Source organism: Lynx canadensis, chromosome F2, assembly GCF_007474595.2.
Source record: "Lynx canadensis isolate LIC74 chromosome F2, mLynCan4.pri.v2, whole genome shotgun sequence".
Lineage (NCBI taxonomy): Eukaryota > Metazoa > Chordata > Mammalia > Carnivora > Felidae > Lynx > Lynx canadensis.
The window spans coordinates 79,674,387-79,698,628 of NC_044320.2; the positions used below are offsets into that span (position 1 = coordinate 79,674,387).

A 24,242-nucleotide genomic window follows, 5' to 3' on the forward strand; every position below is an offset into this window, starting at 1 on the left:
GCCTGGCTGCAGTCTCTCAGCATCAGCAGCAGAGTGGTCCCACGAATGTTCCTGGGGATGGGCCGGCACCCAGCCATTGCTTGGTGAGACCCTCCCCCAGCAGGTCTGAGCAGGTCAAACTTGCAGTCCCTCAGAAGTGAGGGGTTATGAAACACAGTCCAACCTGAGATAACACTCAGGAGGGATGTGCCACCTGCAGCCTGACGGCTTAGTCACAGACCGTGTAAAAGGAGGGAATAGACAGAAGCCGAAGACCAAGGACAGGTGCTTGATTGCCTGTCGGGGAGAGCACAGAGTTCTGATACTAGAGACTGGGTAGCTGGGTGACACCATTTTCACTCCTCCCTCACATACACATACACGCCTACAGGCGCCACAAGAATCCACCCCAGTATGCTGAGTAGCGTCATCTAGTGGAGAATGGAGCAGTTACACCAAGCCCTGCTCAACTGGGCCAACTGCACTCTTGAGGAACACCACAAGTCGCTCCACCTGCTTAGTTTACAGACTATAAAGTGCTTCATGGTTTGACTTCTAGGGGAAACTGATGCAATTTCAAACATATTTCAGTCTGTTTGCTGGTCCATGTATACAATTTTTCTTTTTCTTTTCTTTTTTTACTCTTGAATACAGAAAGAGAAAAAACTTATTTTTATTTTCCATTTTTATTAAAAAGATTTTTCCTTAATTTTTTAACTATATATTTTAATTTTGTAAATTTTCAAATTATATTTTACATCCATCATTTCATTTTATTCTATTTTATGGCATTCATTTTTTCAAATTTTCAAATGTTTCCTTTTTTCTTTTTTTCTTTTTCTTTTTTACCTTCTTATCTCTTTTTTTCTTTAATGTATCAAGCTCCTTTCAACAACCAGACCAAATTACATCTAGAATGTAGCATCCTTTATTTGATGTTTTAGTACTGTTTTCAATTTTTTAATTTTTATTTGTTTACTTTATTCATTCATTTACTTCCTTCAAAATGATAAAAAGAAGGAATTCATCCCAAAAGAAAGAAAAGGAAGAAATGACAGCCCAGGACTTAGTCAACACAGATACAAGGAAGATGTCTGAGCCAGAATTTAGAATCATGATAATAGTAATAATAGCTGGGTTCAAAACAGATTAGAATCCCGTTCTGTGTAGATTAAAGAAGTAAAAGCTAGTCAGGATGAAATAAAAATGCTATAACTGAGCTGCAATCTTGAATGGATGCCATGGGGGCAAAGAGGAATGAAGCAGAGCAGCAAATCAGCAATATAGAGGACAAACTTATGGAGAATAATGAAGCAGAAAAAAAGATGGAGACTAAGGCAAAGGAGTGCGATATAGAAACGGAGAACTCAGTGACTTCTTAAAAAGGAATAACATCAAAATCATAGGAGTCCCAGAAGATGAAGAGAGAGAAAAAGGGGTAGAAGGTTTATGTGAACAAATCATAGTGGAAAACTTTCCTAACATGGTGAAAGACACAGACATCAAAATCAGGAAGCAGAGAGAACTCCCATTAGATTCAACAAAAAATGACCATCAATAAGACATATCATAGTCAAATTCACAAAATACTCAGGCAAGGAGAGAATCATGAAAGCATCAAGGAAAAAAAAAGTCCTTAACCTACAAGGGAAGACAGATCAGGTTTGCAAGCAGACCTATCCACAGACACTTGGCAGGCCAGAAAGGAGTGGCAGGATATATTCAATGTGCTAATCAGAAAAATACAGCCAAAAATTCTTTATCCAGCAAGGCTGTCATTCAAAATAGACGGAGAGATTTAAAAAAGTTTCCCTGACAAAGAAAATCTATAGGAGTTCGTGACCACTAAACAAGCCTGCAAGAAATTTTAAGGGGGACTATCTGAGGGGATAAAAGATGGGGAAAAAAAGACCAAAAGCAATAAAGACTAGAAAGGATTAGAGAACACCGCCAGAAACTCCAACTCTACAAGCATGATAATGGTAATACATTCATATCTTTCAGTACTCACTCTAAATGTCAATAGACTAAGTGCTCCAATCAAAAGACATAGGGTAACAGAATGGATAGGAAAGCAAAATCCATCTATATGCTGTTTACAAGAGACCCATTTTAGAGCTGAAGACACTTTCAGATTGAAAGTAAGGGGGTGGAGAACAATGTATCATGCTAATGGTTGCCAAAAGAAAGCCCGAGTAGCCATACTTATATCAGACAATCTAGACTTTAAAATAAAGACTGCAACGAGATGAAGAAGGACATTGTATCATAATTAAAGGATCTATCCACCAAGAAGATGTAACAATTATAAACATTCATACTCCAAATGTGGAAGCACCCAAATATATACCAATTAATCACAAACATAAAGAAACTCATTGATAATAATACCACAATATTAGGGGACTTCAACATCCCAGTTACATCAATGGACAGATCATCTAAACAGAAAAATCAACAAGGAAACATGGCTTTGAATGACACACTGGACCAGATAGACTTAACAGATATATTCAGGACATTTCATCCTAAAGCAGCAGAATACACATTCTTCTCCAGTGCACATGGAACATCCTCCAGAATAGGTCACATACTGTGACACAAATCAGCTCTCAACAAGTACAAAAAGATCGAGATTATACCTTGCATATTTTCAGACCACAATGCTATGAAACTTAAAATCAACCTCAAGAAAAAAGTTGGAAAGATAAAGAACATCATACTTACGAATGAATGGGCTAACCAAGAAGTTAAAGAGGCAATTAAAAGTACATTGAAGCCAATGAAAATGATAAAACCACAGCCCCAAACTTCTGGGATGCAGCAAAGGTGGTCATAGGATGGAAGTATATAGCAATCCAGGCCTTCTTAAAGAAGGAAGAAAGGTCTCAGATACACAACTTAACCTTACACCTTAAAGAGGTGGAAAAAAACCAGCAAATAAAACACCAAATCAGCAGAAGACAGTAAATAATAAAGATTAGAGCAGAAATCAACGCTATCAAAACCAAGACAACAACAACAACAACAACAACAACAAACAGTCGAACAGATCAATGAAACCAGAAGCTGGTTCTTTGAAAGAATTAAAAAAAAATTGATAAACTCCCTGCCAGTTTGATCAAAAAAAAAAAAAAAAAGGAAAGGACCCAAATAAATAAAATCAAGAATGAAAGAGGAGAGATCACAACACAGCAGAAATATACACCATAATAAGAAACTATTATGAGCAATTATATTCCAATAAAATCGGAAATCAGGAAGAAATAGAGAAATTCCTAGAAACATACAAACTACAAACCCTGAAACAGGAAGAAATAGAAAATTTGAGCAGATCCATAACCAGTAAAGAAATCAAATTATTAATCAAAAATCTCCCAAAAAACAAGATTCTGGGGCCAGATGGCTTTCCAGAGGAATTCTACCAAACATTTAAAGAAGAGTTAACACCTATTCTCTTGAAGCTATTCCAAAAACTAGAAATGGAAGGAAAACTTCCAAACTCTTTCTATGAAGCCAGCATTACCTTGATTCCAAAACCAGACAGAGACCCCACTAAAAAGCAGAACTATAGACCAATTTCCCTGATCAACATGGATGCAAAAATCTTCAACAAGTACTAGCCAACCGGATCCAACAATACATTTAAAAAATTATTCACCATGACAAAGTGGGATTTATACCTGGGATGTGGGGCTGGTTCAATATCTGCAAAACAATCAATGTGATTCATCACATCAGTAAAAGAAAAGACAAGAACCACATGGTCCGCTCAATACATGCAGAGAAAGCATTTGACAATATATAGCACCCTTTCTTGATAAAAACCCTCAAGAAAGCAGGGAAACAAAGGATCATACCTCGAGATCATAAAAGCCATATTTGAAAGACCCACCACTAATACCATCCTCAATGGGGAAAAACTGAGAGCTTTCCCCCTAAGGTCAGGAACACGACAGGGATGTCCACTCTCGCCACTGTTATTCAACATAGTATTGGAAGTCTTAGCCTCTGCAGTCAGACAACACAAAGAAATAAAAGGCATCCAGATTGGCCAGGAAGAGGTCAAACTTTCACTCTTCACAGATGATATGGTATTCTATATGGAAAACCCAAAATATTCCACCAAAAAAATGCTAGAACTGATTCATGATTTCAGCAAAGTTGCAGGATATAAAATCAGTGCACATAAATCGATTGCATTCCTATACACCAACAATGAAACAACAGAAAGAGAAATCAAGGAATTGATCCCATTTACAATTGCACCAAAACCCATAAAATACCTGGGAATAAATCTAACCAAAGAGGTGAAAAATGTATACACCAAAAACTACAGAAAGCTTATGAAAGAAATTGAAGAAGACACAAAATATGGAAAAATATTCCATGCTCCTGGATAGGAAGAACAAATATTGTTAAAATGTCAATACTACCCAAAGCATTCTACATATTCAATGCAATCCCTATCAAAATAATACCAGCATTCTTTAGAGACATAGAATAAACAATCCTAAAATTTGTATGGAAACAGAAAAGATCCCGAATAGCCAAAGCAATCTTAAAAAAGAAAACCAAAGCAGGAGGCATCACAATCCCGGAATTCAACTTGTATTACAAAGCTGTAATCATCAAGACAGTATGGCACTGGCACATGAACAGACACTCAGATTGATGGAACAAAATAGAGAACCCAGAAATGGACCCACAAATGTATAGCCAACTAATCTTTGACAAAGAAGGAAAGAATATCCAATGGAATAAAGACAGTCTCTTCAGCAAGTGGTGCTGAGAAAACTGGACAGCGACATGCAGAAAAATGAACCTGGACCACTTTCTTACACCACACACAAAAATAAACTCAAAATGGATGAAAGACCTCAATGTAAGACAGGAAGCCATCAAAATCCTCGAGGAGAAAGCAGGCAAAAACCTCTTTCATCTTGGCCGCAGCAACTTCTTACTCAACACGTCTCCCGAGACAAGGGAAACAAAAGCCAAAATGAACTACTGGGACCTCATCAAAATAAAAAGCTTCTGCACAGTGAAGGAAACAATCAGCAAAACTAAAAGGCAACCAATAGAATGGGAGGAGATATTTGCAAATGACATATCAGATAAAGGGTTAGTATCCAAAATCTACAAAGAACTTATCAAACTCAACACCCAAAAAACAAATAATCCAGTGAAGAAATGGGCAAAAGACATGAACAGACACTTCTCCAAAGAAGACATCCAGATGGCCAACCGACACATGAAAAAATGCTCAACATCACTCATCATCAGGGAAATACAAATCAAAACCACAATGAGATACCACCTGACACCTGTCAGAATGGCTCACATTAACAACTCAGGCAACAACAGATGTTGGCGAGGATGCATAGAAAGAGGATCTCTTGTGCATTGTTGGTGGGAATGAAGCTGGTGCAACCTGTCTGGAAAACAGTACTGAACTTCCTCAAAAAATTAAAAATAGAACTACCCTACGACCCAGCAACTGCACTACTAGGTATTTATCCAAGGGATGCAGGTATGCTGTTTCAGAGGGGCACGTGCACCCCAATTTTTATAGCAGCACTATGTACAATAGCCAAAGAATGGAAAGGGCCCGAGTGTACAACAACAAATGAATGGATAAAGAAGAAGTGGTGTATATACACAATGGAGTATTACTCAGCAATCAAAAAGAATGAAATCTTGCCATTTGCAACTACACAGATGGAACTAGAGGGTATTATGCTAAGCGAAATTAGTCAGAGAAAGATAAATATCATATGACTTCACTCACATGAAGGATTTAAGGTACAAAACAGATGAACATAAGGGAAGGGAAGCAAAAATAATATAAAAACAGGGAGGGGGACAAAACATAGACTCTTAGATATAGAGAACAAACAGAGTGTTGCTAGAGGGATTGTGGGAGGTGGCATGGGCTAAATGGGGAAGGGGCATTAAGGAATCTACTCCTGAAATCTTGGTTTCACTATATGCTAACTTAGATGTAAATTAAAAAAAATAAATTGATTAATTGTTTTTAAAAATTAAGTCAAATAGTTTAATATATAAAACATATTATTTGCATTGACATTTTATCAAAAGGTTGTATTACCAGACGGAAATATTCTAAAAGCAGATTCAAAAAATAAATTATAGGGGCGCCTGGGTGATTCAGTCGGTTGGGTGTCTGACTTCAGCTCAGGTCATGATTTCAAGGTTCATGAGTTTGAGCCCCGTGTCGGGCTCTGTGCTGACAGCTCAGAGCCTGGAGCCTGCTTCACATTCTGTGTCTCCCTCTCTCTCTGCCCTTCCTCCTCTCATGCTCTGTGGGTCTGTCTGTGTCTCTCAAATATAAATAAACATGTAAAAAATAAATTAATAACTTCCAACAAAGAAAAAAAAGGAACTATCTTTAGTGAAATATAAGTGAAATTGTAGCACATCAAATTCGATTTCACATAAAGTCTTTAAACGAAGAGAAAATTACAAACCAGTATCTCTCAGAAACATATATGGAAAAATTCTTGGCAATGTTTTTGAAAACTGAATCCAATAACTTATGAAAAGTTTAAGCCATTTTGATCAAGTGAGGTATATCCCCTAAATGCAGGATTGGTTTTATTTCTGAAAATAAATTAATGTAATGCACCATATTAATATAATAAGAGGCATTTGACAAAATCTAGCACTCATTCATGATACAAACTTTTCAACAAAGTAGTAACAGAAAGGGAGTTCTTCAAGATGATAAAGGGCATCTATGAAAAACAGACAGCCAATATCATACTTAATGTTGAAACACTTAATGTTCTCCCCCTAAGATCAGAAACAAAGTATAAATGTCCACTCTCATCAAATGTAGTCTGCATTTTACCGAAGAATCTCACAGTGCCATAAACCAATCAAAAAATAAAATAAAATGTATGCGTTTAGAAAGGAATAATTAAAAATCTATTTATTCACAAACAACCATGATCATCTATAGTTCCTGGAAATTAGAATGATTTTGCAAGGTTACAGAACACAAAATCAGCATGAAGTCATTTGCATCTCTATTAAATTTGCAAAGAATAACTAGCAATTAAATTTAAGAAACAATACCATTTTTATACCATCTGAAAATTATGAACTAGGTGAGGATAAATCTGATAAAATATATACAACATCTATATACTGATCATTAAAAATTATTTCTGAGAGAAATTAAAGAAGCCCCCCAAAATGGAGAGATATGCCAGGTTCAAGGATCTTGAAACTCAATATTGGTAAATGTCCACTTTCCCCAAATTTAGTTACAGATTCAAAGCAGTCCCAATAAAAACCCAAATACCCCTAAAAATATTCATACAGTGGCAATTTGATTTTTTTAATGTAGAAATAGCAAGTGCCTAGAGGAACTAAAATAATTTTGCGTAAAAATTGCATAGCTAAGGGGCCTAAACTCCTGCTTTCAAAATATTAAAAAGCTACCGTAATCAAGATGGTGAGATATTAGTGTCAAAATATAGAAATAGACCAGCTCAACAGAACTGAATGTCTAGAAATCGATCTGCCCATGTATGGTCAATTGAATTTTTGATAAAAGCATGAAATAATTCAATGGATAAAAAATAGTATTTTCTACAAATAACAGAGGAACAACTGGATATTCATTTGAAAATAACTTTCATCTCTACCTCATTCTTAAAACAATAGCTCCAACTGGAGAAAATACTGGAAAACAAAAATATCTAAGAATAAACATAGCTGATGATTTCCGTTTTGGATTAGGCAAAGTTTTCTTAAATCTAGTGCCAAAAGCCAGATCCGTTAAAATACGATAAACCGGACTTCATCATAATTAAGAACTTCTAATTTGGGGCAACATATATTTGAACAGACACTTCACCAATGAAGATATATATGGATGGCAAGTAAGCACATGAAAAGATGCTCCACATCCTTGGTCCTTACAGAAATGCAAATTAATACCACAGCGAGCGATCAAGACTACTCTATTACGATGTCTACAATTTAAAAACTGACCATATCAGAAACTCTTTACGCAGCTAGTGTGGATGCCAAATGGTCAAACCCTGGGGAAAACAGTTTTGCAGGTTCTTAAAAATTTCAACATACATCTCAATATTATCTACCTATTCCATGACTACCAATGCCCCCCCCTGCCCCCCAATAAACAAATATGTTAACACAAGGACTTGTCCATACACATTTATGGAGGCTGTATCTGTAATTGACCAGACCTTAGGACACAACCAAGTCCATTGCCAAGTGAATGGATGGTCACACAAATAGTGGTATAGCCAGCAACGGAATACAACTCAGTGATAAGGCCAAGGACGAATTGGCCCATGTAGTAACAAGGGCAAAACTAAAAATAATTATGCTCTGTGAAAGAAGTCAGAAAAAAATCATATACGGTATGATTTCACTTATGTAAAATTCTGGAAAGTGTAAACCGATCTGTAGGGGCAGAAAGCGGGCTGAGAATGAAATTAAAGTGGGGCTGAGGGAGGAGGAGACCCGGCCACTCCACTTGCGCACAAGCTGTCTCCTCTCAACCGGATTTTGTACTTCCCAAATTGGAATACACGAGGATCTAAATATCATTTTGGGTCTGGAGAAGTAAGAGAGAGTAAGTCTAGAGGAGATTTCTTTGTGAGCATTTCTTTGTGAAGCACCTGTTACAGATGAAGTATTCCTGCAAAGAAAGTTCATGGAAATTGGGGCTTTTAGCTTTTTATCCTTGGGTGGAACTGCACACATGATGCCATCCATATCTCAGTATCCCATTTCTTCCCCATCAGTGCCTTTTCCTTAATAGAAAATTCTGTGTGCACTGGATACTGTATCTGTTTTTAAAATGCTTATTTATTTATTTTGAGAGAGACAGAAACAGAGACATAGAGAGACGGAAAGAGAGAATCCCAAGCAGGCCCTACACTGCCAGCACAGAGCCCGATGCAGGGTTCGAACCCACGAATTGTGAGATCATGGCCTGAGCCGAAACTAAGAGTCGGATGCTTAACCTACTGAGCTACCCAGGCATCCCACTGGGTACTATGTCTTATCCTACCCTATCATCTTTCTATCTATCTACTAATTGATTAGTGTATTTTTCCCACCAGTTAAATAACCCTCTTCCAGAATTTCTAAAATATAGTTAATTTTATCATTATTTTTCAAATTTTTTAATGTTTATTTTAGAGAAAGAGAGAGAGAGAGAGCAGAGCAGAGCAGGAGTGGGGGAGGGGCAGAGAAAGAGGGAGACGCAGAATGCGAAGCAGGTTCCAGGCTCCGAGCTGTCAGCACAGAGCCTGACGTGGGGCTTGAATTTGTGAATTGCGAGATCATGACCTGAGCCAAAGTCGGTCGCTCAACGGACTGAGCCACCTAGACACCCCTTATCATTGTTATAGTAACCAGTTGTATGCATAATTTTGTATGGGCTCAACTGTAAAATACTTTTGAGTCTGTCTTTTTACTATGAAGCCTCTGCCACTGTCCTTTCATACTGATTTGTAAGCTTGTTGCTTTCGAGGAGGTTTCTCCTTTAAATCATAGAATGCCACCATTTTTTATCACCAAGTATTATAAAATGGACTAAAGTAATTACAGGCCTATTATCCCAAGATTATGGGACTCTATGGTTTGTGTCAACATTTATAAAAGTTTTCTGTTCTGCTGAAAAGAACCTAGGTTTTGAAACACAAAATAAAAACAAAGACAAATCGCCAATCTCGTTAATAGAATACTTTGCTCAAAAATGACACACAGATGCACACATTTCGATCAAACTAAAATGAATGAAAGAAATACTCGTCTCATTAGACTATGAATCTTAGGCTAGCTGGTTATGTGACGCCTGGCACAGGACCAGACAATGCGTAGGTCTGAGCAGAAAGCTGCACAGGGAACGTGACCTGCTGCTTTCAAGGTCAGTGTGTTGCTGGAGAAAAAGAGGCATGGGTGCTAGATCAAGATAAAATGCCACCAAGCTCACGGTCTTACCAAGATTCAGTTGTTTTCCCTTGAATACAAGCACACCTCGTTTTACTGTGCTTTATCATGTTCTGTAGATGCTGCAATTTTTTTTTAACAGATGGAAGATTTGTGGCAACCCTCTGTTAAGCAAGTCTATCAGCGCCATTTTCAGTGGCATGTGCTCACTTTGTGTATCTGTGTCAAAGTTTTGTAGTTCTCGGGGTGCCTGGGTGGCTCAGTTAGTAAAGCATCTGGATGTTGATTTCAGCTCAGATCATGATCTTGTGGTTATGGGATTGAGCCCCACACCAGGCTCCACACTGAGTGTGGAGCCTGGTTAAAATTCTCTCTCTCTCTCTCTCCCTCTCTTTCTCCCTCTCTCTCCTTCAGCCCCTCTCCCCTGCTTACACACACTCTTTCTCTAAAACGAAAAAAAACTGGAGACACCTGGGTGGCTCAATTGGTTAAGCGTCCAACTTCTGCTCAGGTCATGATCCACGGTTCGTGGATTTGAGCCCCATGTCAGGCTGTGTGCTGACAGCTCGGAGCCTGGAGCCTGCTTCAGATTCTGTGTCTCCCTCTCTCTCTGCCCCTCCCCCACTCATGCTCTGTCTCTGTCTCTGTCTCTGTCTCTCTGTGTCTCAAAAATAAACATTAAAAAATGGGTAGTTCTTGCAATATTTCAAACTTTTTCGTTACTATTATATTTGTTATGGTGATCTGTGATAAAGGACCTCTGATGTTACCATTGTAATTGTTTCGGGGCACCATGAACTGTCTCCATATGAGCTGGAGAACTCAGTCAATCGATGTTCATGTTCTGAGCGCTCCACCGGCCGGGGCCATTCCCCCATCTCTCTTCCTTTTTTCAAGTCTTCCTTGTCCCTGAAACACAGCAATCTTAAAACTAGGCCAATTAATAACCTTACAGTGGCCTCTATTAAATCAAAAGCCACAAATACTTAAGCTTTAGTGGGGAAGGCGTGTCAAAACCGGGATAGGCTGAAAGCTGCGTCTCTTTTGCCAAACAGCCAACTTGTGAATGCAAAGGAAAAGTTCTCGGAGGAAATGAAAAGTGCCGCTCCAGTGAACACACAAATTATAAGAAAGTGGCACAGCCTCCTTGCTGATATGGAGAAAGTTGTAATGGTCTGAACAAAAAGATCAAACCAGCCAGCGCATTTGCTTAAGCCAAATCTTGATCCAGGGCAAGGTCCTAACTCTCTTCAGTCCTATGAAGTGACAGAGGTGAGGAAGCCACAGAAGAAAAGTCCGTAGGTAGCCGAGATCGGTTCATGAGGCTTAAGGAGGTTTAAGCTGTCTCCATGGTATCGGCGTGCAAGGTGAGACGGCAGGTGGTGATACAGAAGGTGCAGCAAGTTATCCAGAAGACCAGCTAAGATCATTAATGAAGGTGCCTACACTAAATAACAGATTTCCAGTGAAGTTAAAACAGTCTTATATTGGACGAAGATGCCATCTAGGAGTTTTACAGCTAAAGAGGACAAGTCAGTGTCCTGCTTCACAGCTTCAGAGGACAGGCTGACCCTCCCGTTAGGGGCTTAGTGTAGCTGGGGACTTTAAGCTGAAGCTCATTTCCATTGTGACTATCCCAGGGCCCTTCAAGAATTATGCTAAAGCTATTCTGCCTGTGCTCCATCAATGTCCCAACAAAGGTTGGATGATAGCACATCTGTTTACAACGTGGTTTACTGACTATTATACACTCACTGTTGGGGCCTCCTTCTCGGGAAAAGATACTCCTTTCAAAATATTACTGCTCATTGACAATGTATCTGGTCACCCAAGAGCTCTGATGGAGACGTAGAATGACATGAATGTCGTTAGCATGTCTGCTAACACAACATCCATTCCACAGCCCCATGGGTCAAGGAGTAATTTGGACTTTCAGGTCTTATTATTTAGGAAACCACATTTCATAAGGCTGTAGTTGCCATAGACTACATAGTGATTCCTCTGATGGATCTGGGCAAGTAATTGAAAACTTCCTGGAAAAGATTGACCATTCCAGATGTCATTAAGAACATTTGTGATTTATAGAAAGAGGTAAAATATCATCCTCTATAACCTTTCTCCTCGGTAATTACAGAAGATAGTCACTATAAAATGTTATTTTTGTGAGAATAATGAGGCACGCTACAAAAGAGGAATTTTAGTTAATGATGATTAAAAATGATAAATACAATAAATTATTACCTAAAGGATTTAGGTATATACAGCAGTGTGACATAGGTCTGCTTGTTTAAAAGATCTCTAATGAATTGAGTAAATTATCTAATGAATTGAGTAAATTTTGCACCTAGCTGAGTATCACTGCTTAACAGACACTTAACAGCAAGACCACTGCTGCCCCTTCCCATGCTTTTCAATATCAATTGAAGCTGAATTTCAGCGCATTTTTTAAAATAAATAAACCTGATCCAAATCATAATAGAGAAAACAGATGATTATGTTATAGGTGCATCAAGGAAATGAGAAAGTTACTCCTCACAAAAAGTGAACTAAGGGATACACAAGTGTAATTTTAAATCTAGACTATTGAGATTAAACCAAATCCCAGTGGCTTTGGTTTAATACAATTCCTAACTTATTTGATTCCCAGACATTTTAATAATAAAAATGGTTTGGAGTTTATCGAGGTATAAGAGCATAAATCAATGGCACATATTTAAAAGGTAAGGTTTAAAAAGTTGTGCCGCACGCATGCACTCATAAAACCTTCACTACAATCAACAGAATGAAAATATACATCACCCCAAAGTTCCCTCATGCTGCTTTCCAATCCCTTTCTGTTGCCACCCACTCTTCCCGTTTCCTAGGCAGCTGCTGATTTGCTTTCTGATTTTGTACCTTAGTTTGCAATCCCTAGAGTATTATCTAATAGAAGCATGCAGCCTACACTCTATTTTTGAGGGGAAGGGTGCCTGGTTACTCTCACTGAGCAGGATAATTTTGAGATTCATCTATGCTGTAGCATGTACCAGGAGTGTGTTCCTTTTTACTGCTAAGTAACATTGCATTGTATAAATACGACATTGTGTGTCCAGCCACCTGTTGGAATTTGAGTTGTTTCCAGTTTGGGGCTATTCATGTATAAAGCTGCTATGAACATTTGTGAACTAGTCTGCATGAACACATGCTTTCATTTCCTAGGAGGGGACTGGCTGGATCGTATGGTAGGTGTAGATTTAACTTCTTAGTAACTGTCAGACTGTCTTCCAAAGTGGTTGTGCCATTTTGTATTCCCACCAGCAGTGTATAACAATTCTAGTGTATAACAATTCCTCCTTGCCAGCACTTAGTTATAATTAGCCATTCTCGTGTATACGTAGTGGTATTTCATGGTGTTTTTCATCTGCATGTTCTTTAAGGTTGAATATTTTTTCCTGCACTTATTTGATATTCACATACTTCTCTAGTGAAGTGTCTTTTCAAATCTGGGCACATTTTCTTTCATTGAATTGTTTGATTTCTTAAATATTCAGTTTTCATTTGTTAAAAAAATATATTCTGGATTTAAGTCCTTTATTCGATATGATTTGCAAATATTTTCTCCCTGCCTGTGCCCTGTACTTTTCTTTGAGCTTCTTTGGAAAAGAGAAAGCTTTACATGTTGAGGAACTCTCAGATTTAATTGCATTTCTTCTTTACACTGAGGTCTCTACCAGAATCATGATATGTAAGGCACTGTTGTAGGAGGTAAGGATATAACAATAATACTTTTATCTTTAGGAGTTTACAGTTGAGTCTGGGCTGAGAGAGGGACAAAGAGTTAATAGAGAATACCATAAAACATGATAAATGCAATAAGAAAGAAATGCTTAAAGTCCATAGAAGCCAGTTGGGTAAGTGTAAAAATAAAAACCTAAAATGTCTAGACATAAACAGTGAAGCATTTTTTTTTTACTTTTGTTAATCTTGAAATGAAAAAATGTCTAAGTACAACACAAATTCTGCGAGCCATAAAAATTTCTTTTTAACTTAGGCAATGTAGACATATGAAAAGTAGATTTCCTTCATGAGTGGAGTATGCTGTACTTATACATAAATAAAATAGGAAGAAAAGAGAAACATATTCAAAATTTAAAGACAGACATCTAAAAGTATATGCCAATGTTACGTCTTAAATGGCAAGCACATACGTTTTTCCAGTTATTCCAATAGTAAAGACCAAAAGCCAGAGGATGTGGAATAAATAAGGGAGGCTGGGCTGATTCCAATAGGTAGAAATGCAAAATAGAGTTTGCATCGGGAAGAACAGAATTAACACACATCTGAGCTCAAGACAAAACAAAAGAAAATGCAATTCCTTGTTGCAGGAACTGAATAGGGAACTTTAATCAACAAAATGAGCAGAAATGGAAATGAGAGGGTTCTCCAGGGAAAGGCATAAGAGTTGAGCACAGAGGCTTGGGAATGAAATCCTCACAGTGGGAAAGCAGATTGGGCTGTAATACTTCTCAGAGGCAAACACCTTTACCAGATTCTTGTGCATCTTCTCAAGATGTGTTTATGCCTGTATAAGAATATGTGTATGTATCATTCTAACCCCTTTATTAAAACACCGTGATTACTTTATTCCCTATTCTTCACTTTGCTATTGCTTCATAAACTTACTTGGATGACCTTCGACACCAGTACCAACAGAGCTCGTTTATCCTTTTAATGGTGCCCGTATTCCACTGACTGGATATTGAGGTCATTCCAGATCCTTTGTTGGTGTGGATTTGTTTCTATTTACCTTGCTCAGGGGTTAGTTGGATTCTTTAATCTGAAGACTTCTAAGAACTCTTAACCATCATCTGTCTTCATACATTGCCTCTCACACGTTTTCCCCAGTCTTTCTGAAGATATTCTTTTAGCTTCTTATTCTAAAGTTTATGTCTTACATTAACGTTTGTTTTTCACCCTTTTCTGTGTGTACTGACATTCTCAGATATATACTTTCAATGACATATTTTACCTTCATCTTCTATTCTATTATTCAATTGGTTAACTGATTTTAATTTTAAATACACTATTTTTTTAAACTTTTGAACTCCTATTTGATTCTTCTGCAAATCCACATTTTTAACACCATATCCTGTTCTTGACTTATAATTTCCACTTCTTTATTTAAAAAGGACATGATAATCAAAACTAATTTGGGATTTTTTTAATCTGTAAATGATGCTTTCCCCTGTTATGGTCTATTTTCTCAATAATTTACAATTTTGGATTCAAATCTCTTCTTTAATGAGAGTGGTTTCACTGAAAGTCTCATGGATTCTGGATGGTGGGAGTTTCCCTACAGAGCTCAGCTATAACACCTGGCCCTGTTGGAAAATAGTGATATGTCTTGGTCTCCTTTATGTTTCACTTTTATTCAAATTTCTCCCATTGGGTTAGCTGTACCACATAGGTAGCACAATTTAAAAAACAGAATCCCACAGGAGGCAGTAGACTTGTGCTCCAGTGGGTGACATCTTTGTGGGTTGTTTTTTTTTTTTCCTTAAAGACCTAGATATGTGTCAGGGACATGAGGGTACTTGATTTTCATTGTATAACAGTTGACTATTTTAACATATCTGTAAATTATTTCATCAAAAGCATATGGATAAATATATGTATTTATATCTAATCTAAGCTTTAGAGAACTTTACATGAAAATTAAGTCAGAAAAAAATTTAAGATTAAAGCAACACATTGTGGCTTAGTCCAAGATAAGGGTGCTGTTTGAATACTAAATCTGGAGGAGAAATGTGACTGTATGTGTTTTCAAATTTTAATTCATTACAAACTGGCTCCTATTTTATTAAGTAGAGAATGTACCTGGGTCCCCTAATGCATTGCTATCATGCTATGCAGGTGAGTTTTCCTATGGTGTGGATATATGAATATCGAACTATAAATGAATCCAATTTCCTGAAAGTCTTCATTTCCATGATGGAAAATAGTCAGGGAAAAATCTATTAACTCTTGCTTTCAGTTTTTAAAACGCCAAGAAGAATTCATTATGATTTTTAAAAACGTGAGACGGAAGAGATTTGAAATAAAATCTTGGTATAATAATATTAAAAGGTTAGCAAATAAAAGGCTATGAATGCCAATGCTTACCTACATTTATTATATATATGCATGTGTTGGGATATTGAACACTTTTTGTTATTTATTCTATATGTAAGGTTTTTTCAGATTCTTATTTACTTTACTATTATTCAAATCCTAGATAAATGCAGAGGTGGCAAAAAATGCCACAGGTCATTGAAGGGAAAATGTAGGGAGTGTTAAATGTAGTTGTCATCATAAATAAAGAATGGCAGTGGGGTTATTAGGGTTATGAAGTATTTATAGTAACATAAATTATACTAATTATTAACACTTCACATGTCGAGGTTAGAGAGGGCAAGGAGCGATGGTAACACAGATATTAGAGTCATTCTTAAAGAAACATTCATCATTTATATTTTTGGCAAGAATTCCCCAAGTGAATAGATCTGCATTTTATGTATCTGACTGTAAAAACGACTCGGTTTACTGATGGGCAATACAACTTTCCCCAATGGCTGGTGCTCCTTTCTATTTGAATAATTCCTCATTAATGAAGTTTTCCTCCACTGCAGCCCTATGAAGTTGTTAAACTGCATTTCCTAAGTAATGTTCTACCGGCCTCAGAAGCACCTGGGATGGAATGGAAGCCAAGAGGGAATACCAGTGATACCCAGCTCGAGGCCATCAGGAGCTCGGGGCTACAGCCCTATTCTCTGCACCACAAACAAGGGCTTCAGACGTAACCACGGCTTGGGATGGACGTGGTGAGACACGTGACACGCACGTCTCTCCAATGTCTGTCTCCGCCTACATCATCGGCATGGTCAAGAGCACTGCAGATACACTGGGCTCTCCAGAGCTGTTTTCATTAGTATTTCAGTCACACAGAACTCTGCAGGCTGGTCTGGGCTAGTGGCATCATCAATAATACAATTTATACAAGAACACAAATTCTATATTCTAAAGAACACGTTTAAAATGTTAACACATTGATGATAATAGTGGCATACACGGAGAATTTTATATTTGTTATTTAATCTTCAAAAATATGAGGGCACTGAGGTTTAGATAAGAGAAGTAACTTAATTTTTATAAGCTGGGATTATTTAAAATTTTTACTATTGAAATTAACTGGCCTACCATTTACAAATAGATAACACAGATATTGATACACATATAGATACGTAGATAACATATAGATAGATAGATAGATAGATAGATAGATAGATAGATAGACAGACACACACACACACACACACACACACACTTGAGAATTAGGGCATGCTAGCAGGTGGGAGTGGCAGAGGGAAAGAGAGAGAGAATCTGAATGAGGCTCCATGCTCAGCCCACGAGGGGCTCGATCCCACAACCCAGGAATCATGACTCGAGCGAAAATCAAGTCCGGCGCTCAATCGATTGAGTCACCCAGGTGCCTCTACATGTTTAGATTTTGATCAAAGGTTGCACATTGACTTTGTATCAAGAGTGAGAAAGTCACGGCTAGCCTCTGTTGCTCTAACATCACAAAAACCCGACGCACCACTGACTTGCATGAGTCCAGAACTGAGCTTACACCGACTCTTCTCATTCAAATGAATGTTTTTATAATGTTTACGAAGGTGATGGAAACGTTAAGTTCAGCTTAATAAAACTATAACTGGAATCAGTTATTATTTTCTACAATCAATTATTTTATCTGATAATCAGTTATCAGTCTAATAAATCCACTAAATTCTCAGCTGGATTAATCAGACATTATTTTCATTCTATGCATTAATTTAGACTCATGTAAAGTACATCAGCCAATTTTGAAAATTTCTTCTAACTTTTAGATCAAACATAGGTCTCCCAAATAAGATACAAACTATCTTATGATAAATAGCTCCCTTAGTTCTTCAACATTATATTCAAATAAATATATGTATTTTGTCAAATATAGCTTTGACTTAGTTTAATTAGATAAAATATTATTTTTTAGGGTTTTTTTTGGTAATCTTTATTTATTTTTGAGAGAGAGACAGAGTGCGAGTGAGGAAGAGTCAGAGAGAGAGGGAGACACAGAATCCGAAGCAGGCTTTCCGGGCTCCGAGCTGTCAGCACAGAGCCCGACGCAGGACTCGAACCCACAAATGGTGAGATCATGACCTGAGCCGAAGTCAGATGCTTAACCGACTGAGCCACCCAGGGGCCCTGGAGAAAATAATTGTTTAAAACTGTTTTTAATATGATTAGAGAAACAGATATATTACATAATGTGAAAAAAATCTAATAAATTATGTGTTTTCCTAGAGAGCAAACAACAGTGCCAATTATTTCCACATAAAAATTAAATGCAATCAAAACTATTTTCTATAAAAGATAACCTGGAAGTAATATGTGGTTTGTCTCTCCAAGTATGTTTCCATCTTACCTGCTGGTTTACGGGAAAGTTTCTGTTGATTTTTTTAATCTGCAATGATAAATAAATAAAAGTGAGCAATCAACAAAGTTACACAAGAGCCCCTGAATTTTATGAGAATCTATTCTTCCTGAGTTAATATATACTGATATTCCCAACTGGCATACTAAAATCCCATTGCATATCAAACATCAGCTACAAATTTCTAAAAATGTTGGCTATCAAAAGTCTTCCAAATTTGATGTGTACACATGGTCCAAACAGATTTTCTTCTAATGATTTTGTCACTTATGAGAAACAGGAAGCCTGTGTGTCCATGCACAGTCTATCGAGAACATAGAATAACTTTTTGTAATTTAATTTTTCACTTCACTTTTTTTTACGTTTACTTGAAGAGAATTTCATGAGTGACATTTCGTAACATTTTAAAATAAATCTTCGGAGAAAGAATTTCGTCTGTATTAAGTCATGTTAACGAACTGTAAACTCCAACTGGAAATGAGTATCGGCTTTTAGACAAGTGAACTCATAACACACAAAGTCTTTGGTTCAACAGAAACTTTGCTAATTAAAACCGGTTTTTATTTTTCATTGGTTGGAGAGAGAAACTTAACGAATGCTAACTCTGTGTGGTATAATCTCACATCACACTAAACACAGGCTTTTCATTTAGAGATTATTTTCCTGATTTAGTTTATTTTTCCTTGTTGTTAGTTTTCAGTTCCCTTCGTCCTACTGATAAATGTGAACTAACAGGAAATGCAATGGATATGATGCACAAACTTGAGAAAATCATCAAACGGCTCATGTACAAAACTTACTGGCAACATGTGTGTCATTTAAAATACACAAGAAAAGAAAGTTTTGGAAGATTTATGTGATTTCAGTAGGGACACACACACACACACATATCTTTCTTACATCACTATAGTCATTTCAAATACTTCTTGTTTTGGTGAGGAATCAGCTAAAGAAAGTCTCTAAAACTACCAGTGTCTTCAGCTAAAATCAGGATGGGTTTGGAGACACAAACAGAAAGAGCAGTTTCCTAAGAATCTTGTATTAATCAATAAAAAAAATCCATACTGAAAAGTTGGCAGAACTATGCTTTTTGCTAGTTCTTATGGATTGTTCTAAAAAACTGCAAAATTCCACCAATATTTTGTATGGACCTTTGTCTTCCGGCACAAACGGTCTAGCTTTGTCACTTTTAACGTTTTCATCGGACAGAAAAGTCCGAATAATCTAAGTAAATGTAGCCATGCTTAGCCCGCAGTGATGTACGTATACAAATGAGCACATGTATGTGTAGGTTCGATAAATGCAGCGAGAAGGGGGGGAGACTATCATTCGTTGTTTTCCAAAATCCTTTCGGTAATCTACCAATGTGAGTCCCGGTGCTGTAAGAGCTGGGACGGGAAAATGAAATACAGTGCGTTCAGAGACAATACTTTAATGATGCTCGTTTACAGAGTGTTTTGGAGCTGCAAGGTAGATGCATGACAACACGATCAAGCTGTGCCGTCATAGAGACCTCCGTCTGAATCCGGCCGTAACTGTTACTGAATTTCAGAAGGCCAGTTATTAACTACCCTGTGTCTAATTTCCATCCTATGTAAGAAGTCTATCACCATATGAGCCACACATATTTGTTGGAAAAGTAAATGAAAACACAAAGGTCGTGAAGTTAGAGCTCAATATGTGACAGTTATTAATATAATAAATAATCACATATAAAATGAATATCAAAGAAGTCTGGATTTCCTTCGAAGACAACGAGGGTGTTTTAAAGAAGCTGAGCAAAGATGCCTTGTTTTCCCCTATACTTTGCGGATCCCTTTCTGTTTTCTTGTCAATTCTAGATTAATGTTTATACCCTCAAGTGAGTGGCAAATATGCGTGAACCAGGCTGGGGTCCAGAGCAGAGGTTGCCGGCTGAGCACCTCCAGAACCTCAGTCACTTGCAGGCATGTCCCAAGTTAGAAGGATAAGGAATCAGCTGAAGTTTCCTCAGATGTGAAAGTCTTTCTCAATTGGAAACAGTATGCCGACTTTTACCTAGGAATGTTCTACGAAACCTGAATTATAAATGAAGATTCAGGGTAGAAAACGCTAGAAGTATTTTCTTTTAAATGACTCATTTTGTCATCATAGGGAATCATATCAATAAAGCCGCTTATAAGATAAACATGTTGGAAACATTACTGACGATTTAAATTTATTTTTAAAAATAAAGCTTTGTGTCATACAATTGAAATAATGCTTAACTTAGTAAATGTAATAAAATATCAGGCGATAATATGTTCTTTTTTAAAAGCTTATTTGTTTTGAGAGAGAGAGAGAGCATGAGAGAGGAAGGGGCAGAGAGAGAGAGAGAGAAGAGAATCCCAAGCAGGCTCCGTGTTGTCAGCACAGAGCCCAAAGGGGGGATCCGACCTAAGAACTGTGAGCTCACGACCTGAACCAAAACCAAAAGTCGATTTACCAACCATCCGAGTCACCCAAGTGCCACTAAATAATATATTCTTAACGAAATGCATTCATTGAGCAAAGTTGTAAAAATTGTCTACTTTTGGGGCACCTGAGTGGCTCAGTCAGCTGAGCGTCCGACTTCGGCTCAGGTCATGATCTTGAAGTTTGTGGGTTCGAGCCCCAAGTCGGGCTCTGTGCTGACAGCTCAGAGCCTGGAGCCTGCTTTGGATTCTGTGTCTTACTCTCTCTCTGCTCCTCCCCTGCTCCTGCTCTGTCTCTCTGTCTCTCTCTCAAAAATAAATGAACATTAATTTTTTTTTTAATTTTCTACTTTTGGCAAGAATATTAATTCTAAACAATGCAAATCCTAAATTCTTTGCATTATTTTTAAGACCACTCTTCAAACAAGGAAAATCGAAATCTGTCAAGAAAATTTGTAATATCAAACTTCTTAGAAACTAATGTTAATTATGTGTTATCAGAACCAGTCATTTGTGTTACGAAAAGCCAAAAAAATTAATGTGACGTTGCACAAAACAGAGTCCGAGTCTGAACATGAAGGCTCAAAAAGATGAAAGGATATAACTGCAGTCACATCAAACTAGCTGCTTATGGAGCAGGATTACTGAAGTTATTAATCCTTAGGCTGTAAAGGAATAAGAGTGTGGGTTTAACTAGGACTGCCTAACATGTCATTCTAGAAGGGCAGCGAGTGACATAGACAACTACCAAGTAAAGGGCATTCAGGTGAAGGAAATCCACGTTAAGGCTTTTAGTCCAAAAGAGAAAGATAAGCCTGTAAAAACTGACTGTTTAACATCATGTTGACTTAAGACTGTGGAATACAATTAATGCCCACTTGGAAGTATAAGAGGATATAATTTGCATTGTGTATTTTTTCAGGAACCCCTCATATCTTGATAAAAAAAAAAGTAGGAACTATACTTGAATCAACTCTCATAAGGTAAAGAAATGATAAGAGATAAAGGAAGGAAGGAGGGAAGGATGGAAGGAAGGGAGGGAGAAAGGAAGGAAGGGAGGAAGGAAGGAAGGAAGGGAGGGAGGAAGGAAGGAAGGAAGGAAGGAAGGAAGGAAGGAAGGAAGAATAGATAAATCTGCCAGGTAGAAGATTTTATCTTGAAGGAATTATGTTGCTATGTTGCTACCTTAAGGAAAGACATTTATTTCAAAGACAGCAGAGTGGTTTTTTTTTATAAATCATTTTTAATCATATACCTCTTTACAAATCTGGTGAAACTTATGTGACCTCTTTCGGAGGATTTATAGACACTTTGAAACTTGATAGAGACTTCTAGAAAAGAAGAAAAATTAATGCAATGGCTCAAGAAACACGGTTGATTTGACCTTCTGCCATCAGGTAGTAAAACATGATTATCCTACAGAGAGGATGACCACAGCACAATGAGCTGGGACTGACAGTGATGTGTCCAAAGCAGGGGTCTTTGTGTCTCCAAGAACCATATCCACCACCAAAACTTTTGCGAATCCCCTAGTGGAACTGACTGGTGACTTTCTCTTCAGCGTTCCCCGGGGGTCTAGTTTCTACACTGTAGTTGTTGCATGTGCCTACTGAACTCTCCATCATGGAACCTGTAATTGCGGAGTCTTTATCTCCCTCAGCCTGGTGGCGTGTCCATACTACCTAACAAGCATTGCCAACCACAGTTAGCTATCGAGGGGGGCACATTTCACTTTGCTCCTACTCCTACCTTCTCAAACTTGTTGATAATCCTAGATCTGAATCAAAACGATGCCAAGGGTTTCCTTCTGTTGCTGCCGCTACTCTGCAGCTCATCCCTAGGGCTCCGTGTGAGGCTTCCTCTTCAGATTTGAAAATCGGGAAATGGTTCAGCTATCCTATTTCTTCCTTAGCTAGGATCTGATTTAATCTTCTTTGTTAGAATAACCTTGTAATTCCAGTTATTACAGAACTGTGGAATTTATTGAAGGAACCCCATTTTTCCACTTTGTTGATGATTTCCATATAAGTAAAATTAACAGAAAGACAAAAATAATGGAAATCACTACATTAATATATATTTTGGACTGATGAGACCCGTTGGTATTAGGAACCGACATTCTCTCTCTCTCTCTGCCAAAATATAACGTGCTGTTGTAATTTCATCAGAAGTTCTGGAAATTTAAGTCTTATGACAAATCCCAATATGTAAAATTTCATTTACTTTTAATTTCAAAGACAGTGAGGACTACACAAAAAAGCCTATTTGTAAACCTGTTATGGTTTATGGAAACCCATCTAAGGGATGGTTATGTTGGTTATGTTAAGAAGAAAAATAATTTAATTTTATAAATAGCTATGCAAAACCATTTTTTAATGTAATTCCAATCTTTATAAAAGTAATGGTACAGGAAATAGAATAAGTAAAATAAGAAAATAATGATCTTGGGACGCCTGCATGGCTCAGTCAGTTAAGCCTCCAACTCTTGATTCCAGCTTGGGTCATGATCACATGGTTTGTGAGTTCGAGCCCTGCATAGCGCTCTGAGCTGACAGTGTGGAGCCTGCTTGGGATTCTCTCTCTCTCTCTCTCTCTCTCTCTCTCTCTCTCTCTCCCTCTCTCTCTCTGTCCCTTCCTTGCTCACATTCTCTCTCTCTCTCTCTCTCTCTCTCAAAATAAATAAATAAGCTTAAAAAATAATGATATCTTTATATATATAGAATCAGCATTTACTTCAAGTTAAGAAATATCATGATTAAAAATTAAACATATGAAATCTGTTTAACAAAAAAATATAAAGGATTGCCCTTACATTATTACTTAACAGTGACATTAAAAACTATCACCCAGATAATATGGTGAAAAACGGAATGTAAAAGTATAACTATTTAAAAGGGCAGGATACACATATCAGTAGAGGAAGATAATCTACTATATGATAAATGCTCAAGACAATTAGATTAAAAATAACTAAGATTTTACGGTGTTTGACTACCAAATATATATATCCAAATCAAGACTTCCTCAGTTTGAAAAAAAAAAAAAAGATTCAGAAATGGAACAAAGTACGTTTTGATCACCCTAAGAAGAAAAAAATCATAAAAATTAACCTAATGTGAAATAGAGATTCATTCCTAAATGTCAAATGTTTTCCAAATTAAAAGTTTTGTGTGATATTATTTAAGTGCAAATACATTTAGGCCTATCAAAGATAAATGGTCAAATGCACCCAAGGGTATTTAAGGTTAATCGCCAGGGCTTTGCAAACGCATTTAGAATTTTAAGTTCATGTAGAATTACAACAATTAAAACAGGGTTTTCCTACTGCAAAACAAAATTAACCAATGACTTTTAACAGGTAGGTAATTGAATAAGTA

At 37.2% G+C, this 24,242-nt stretch overlaps 1 protein-coding gene across 1 annotated transcript in view; it reads right to left on the bottom strand.

Moving 5' to 3' along the window:
• SNTG1 (syntrophin gamma 1) overlaps positions 1–24,242 on the bottom strand; it is a 310,753-nt gene that overhangs the window by 135,981 nt on the left and 150,530 nt on the right. The window contains exon 15 of the mRNA XM_030303901.1: positions 18,425–18,463. Coding sequence (XP_030159761.1) covers positions 18,425–18,463 — 39 coding nt within the window. The remainder of the gene's footprint in view (positions 1–18,424; positions 18,464–24,242) is intronic.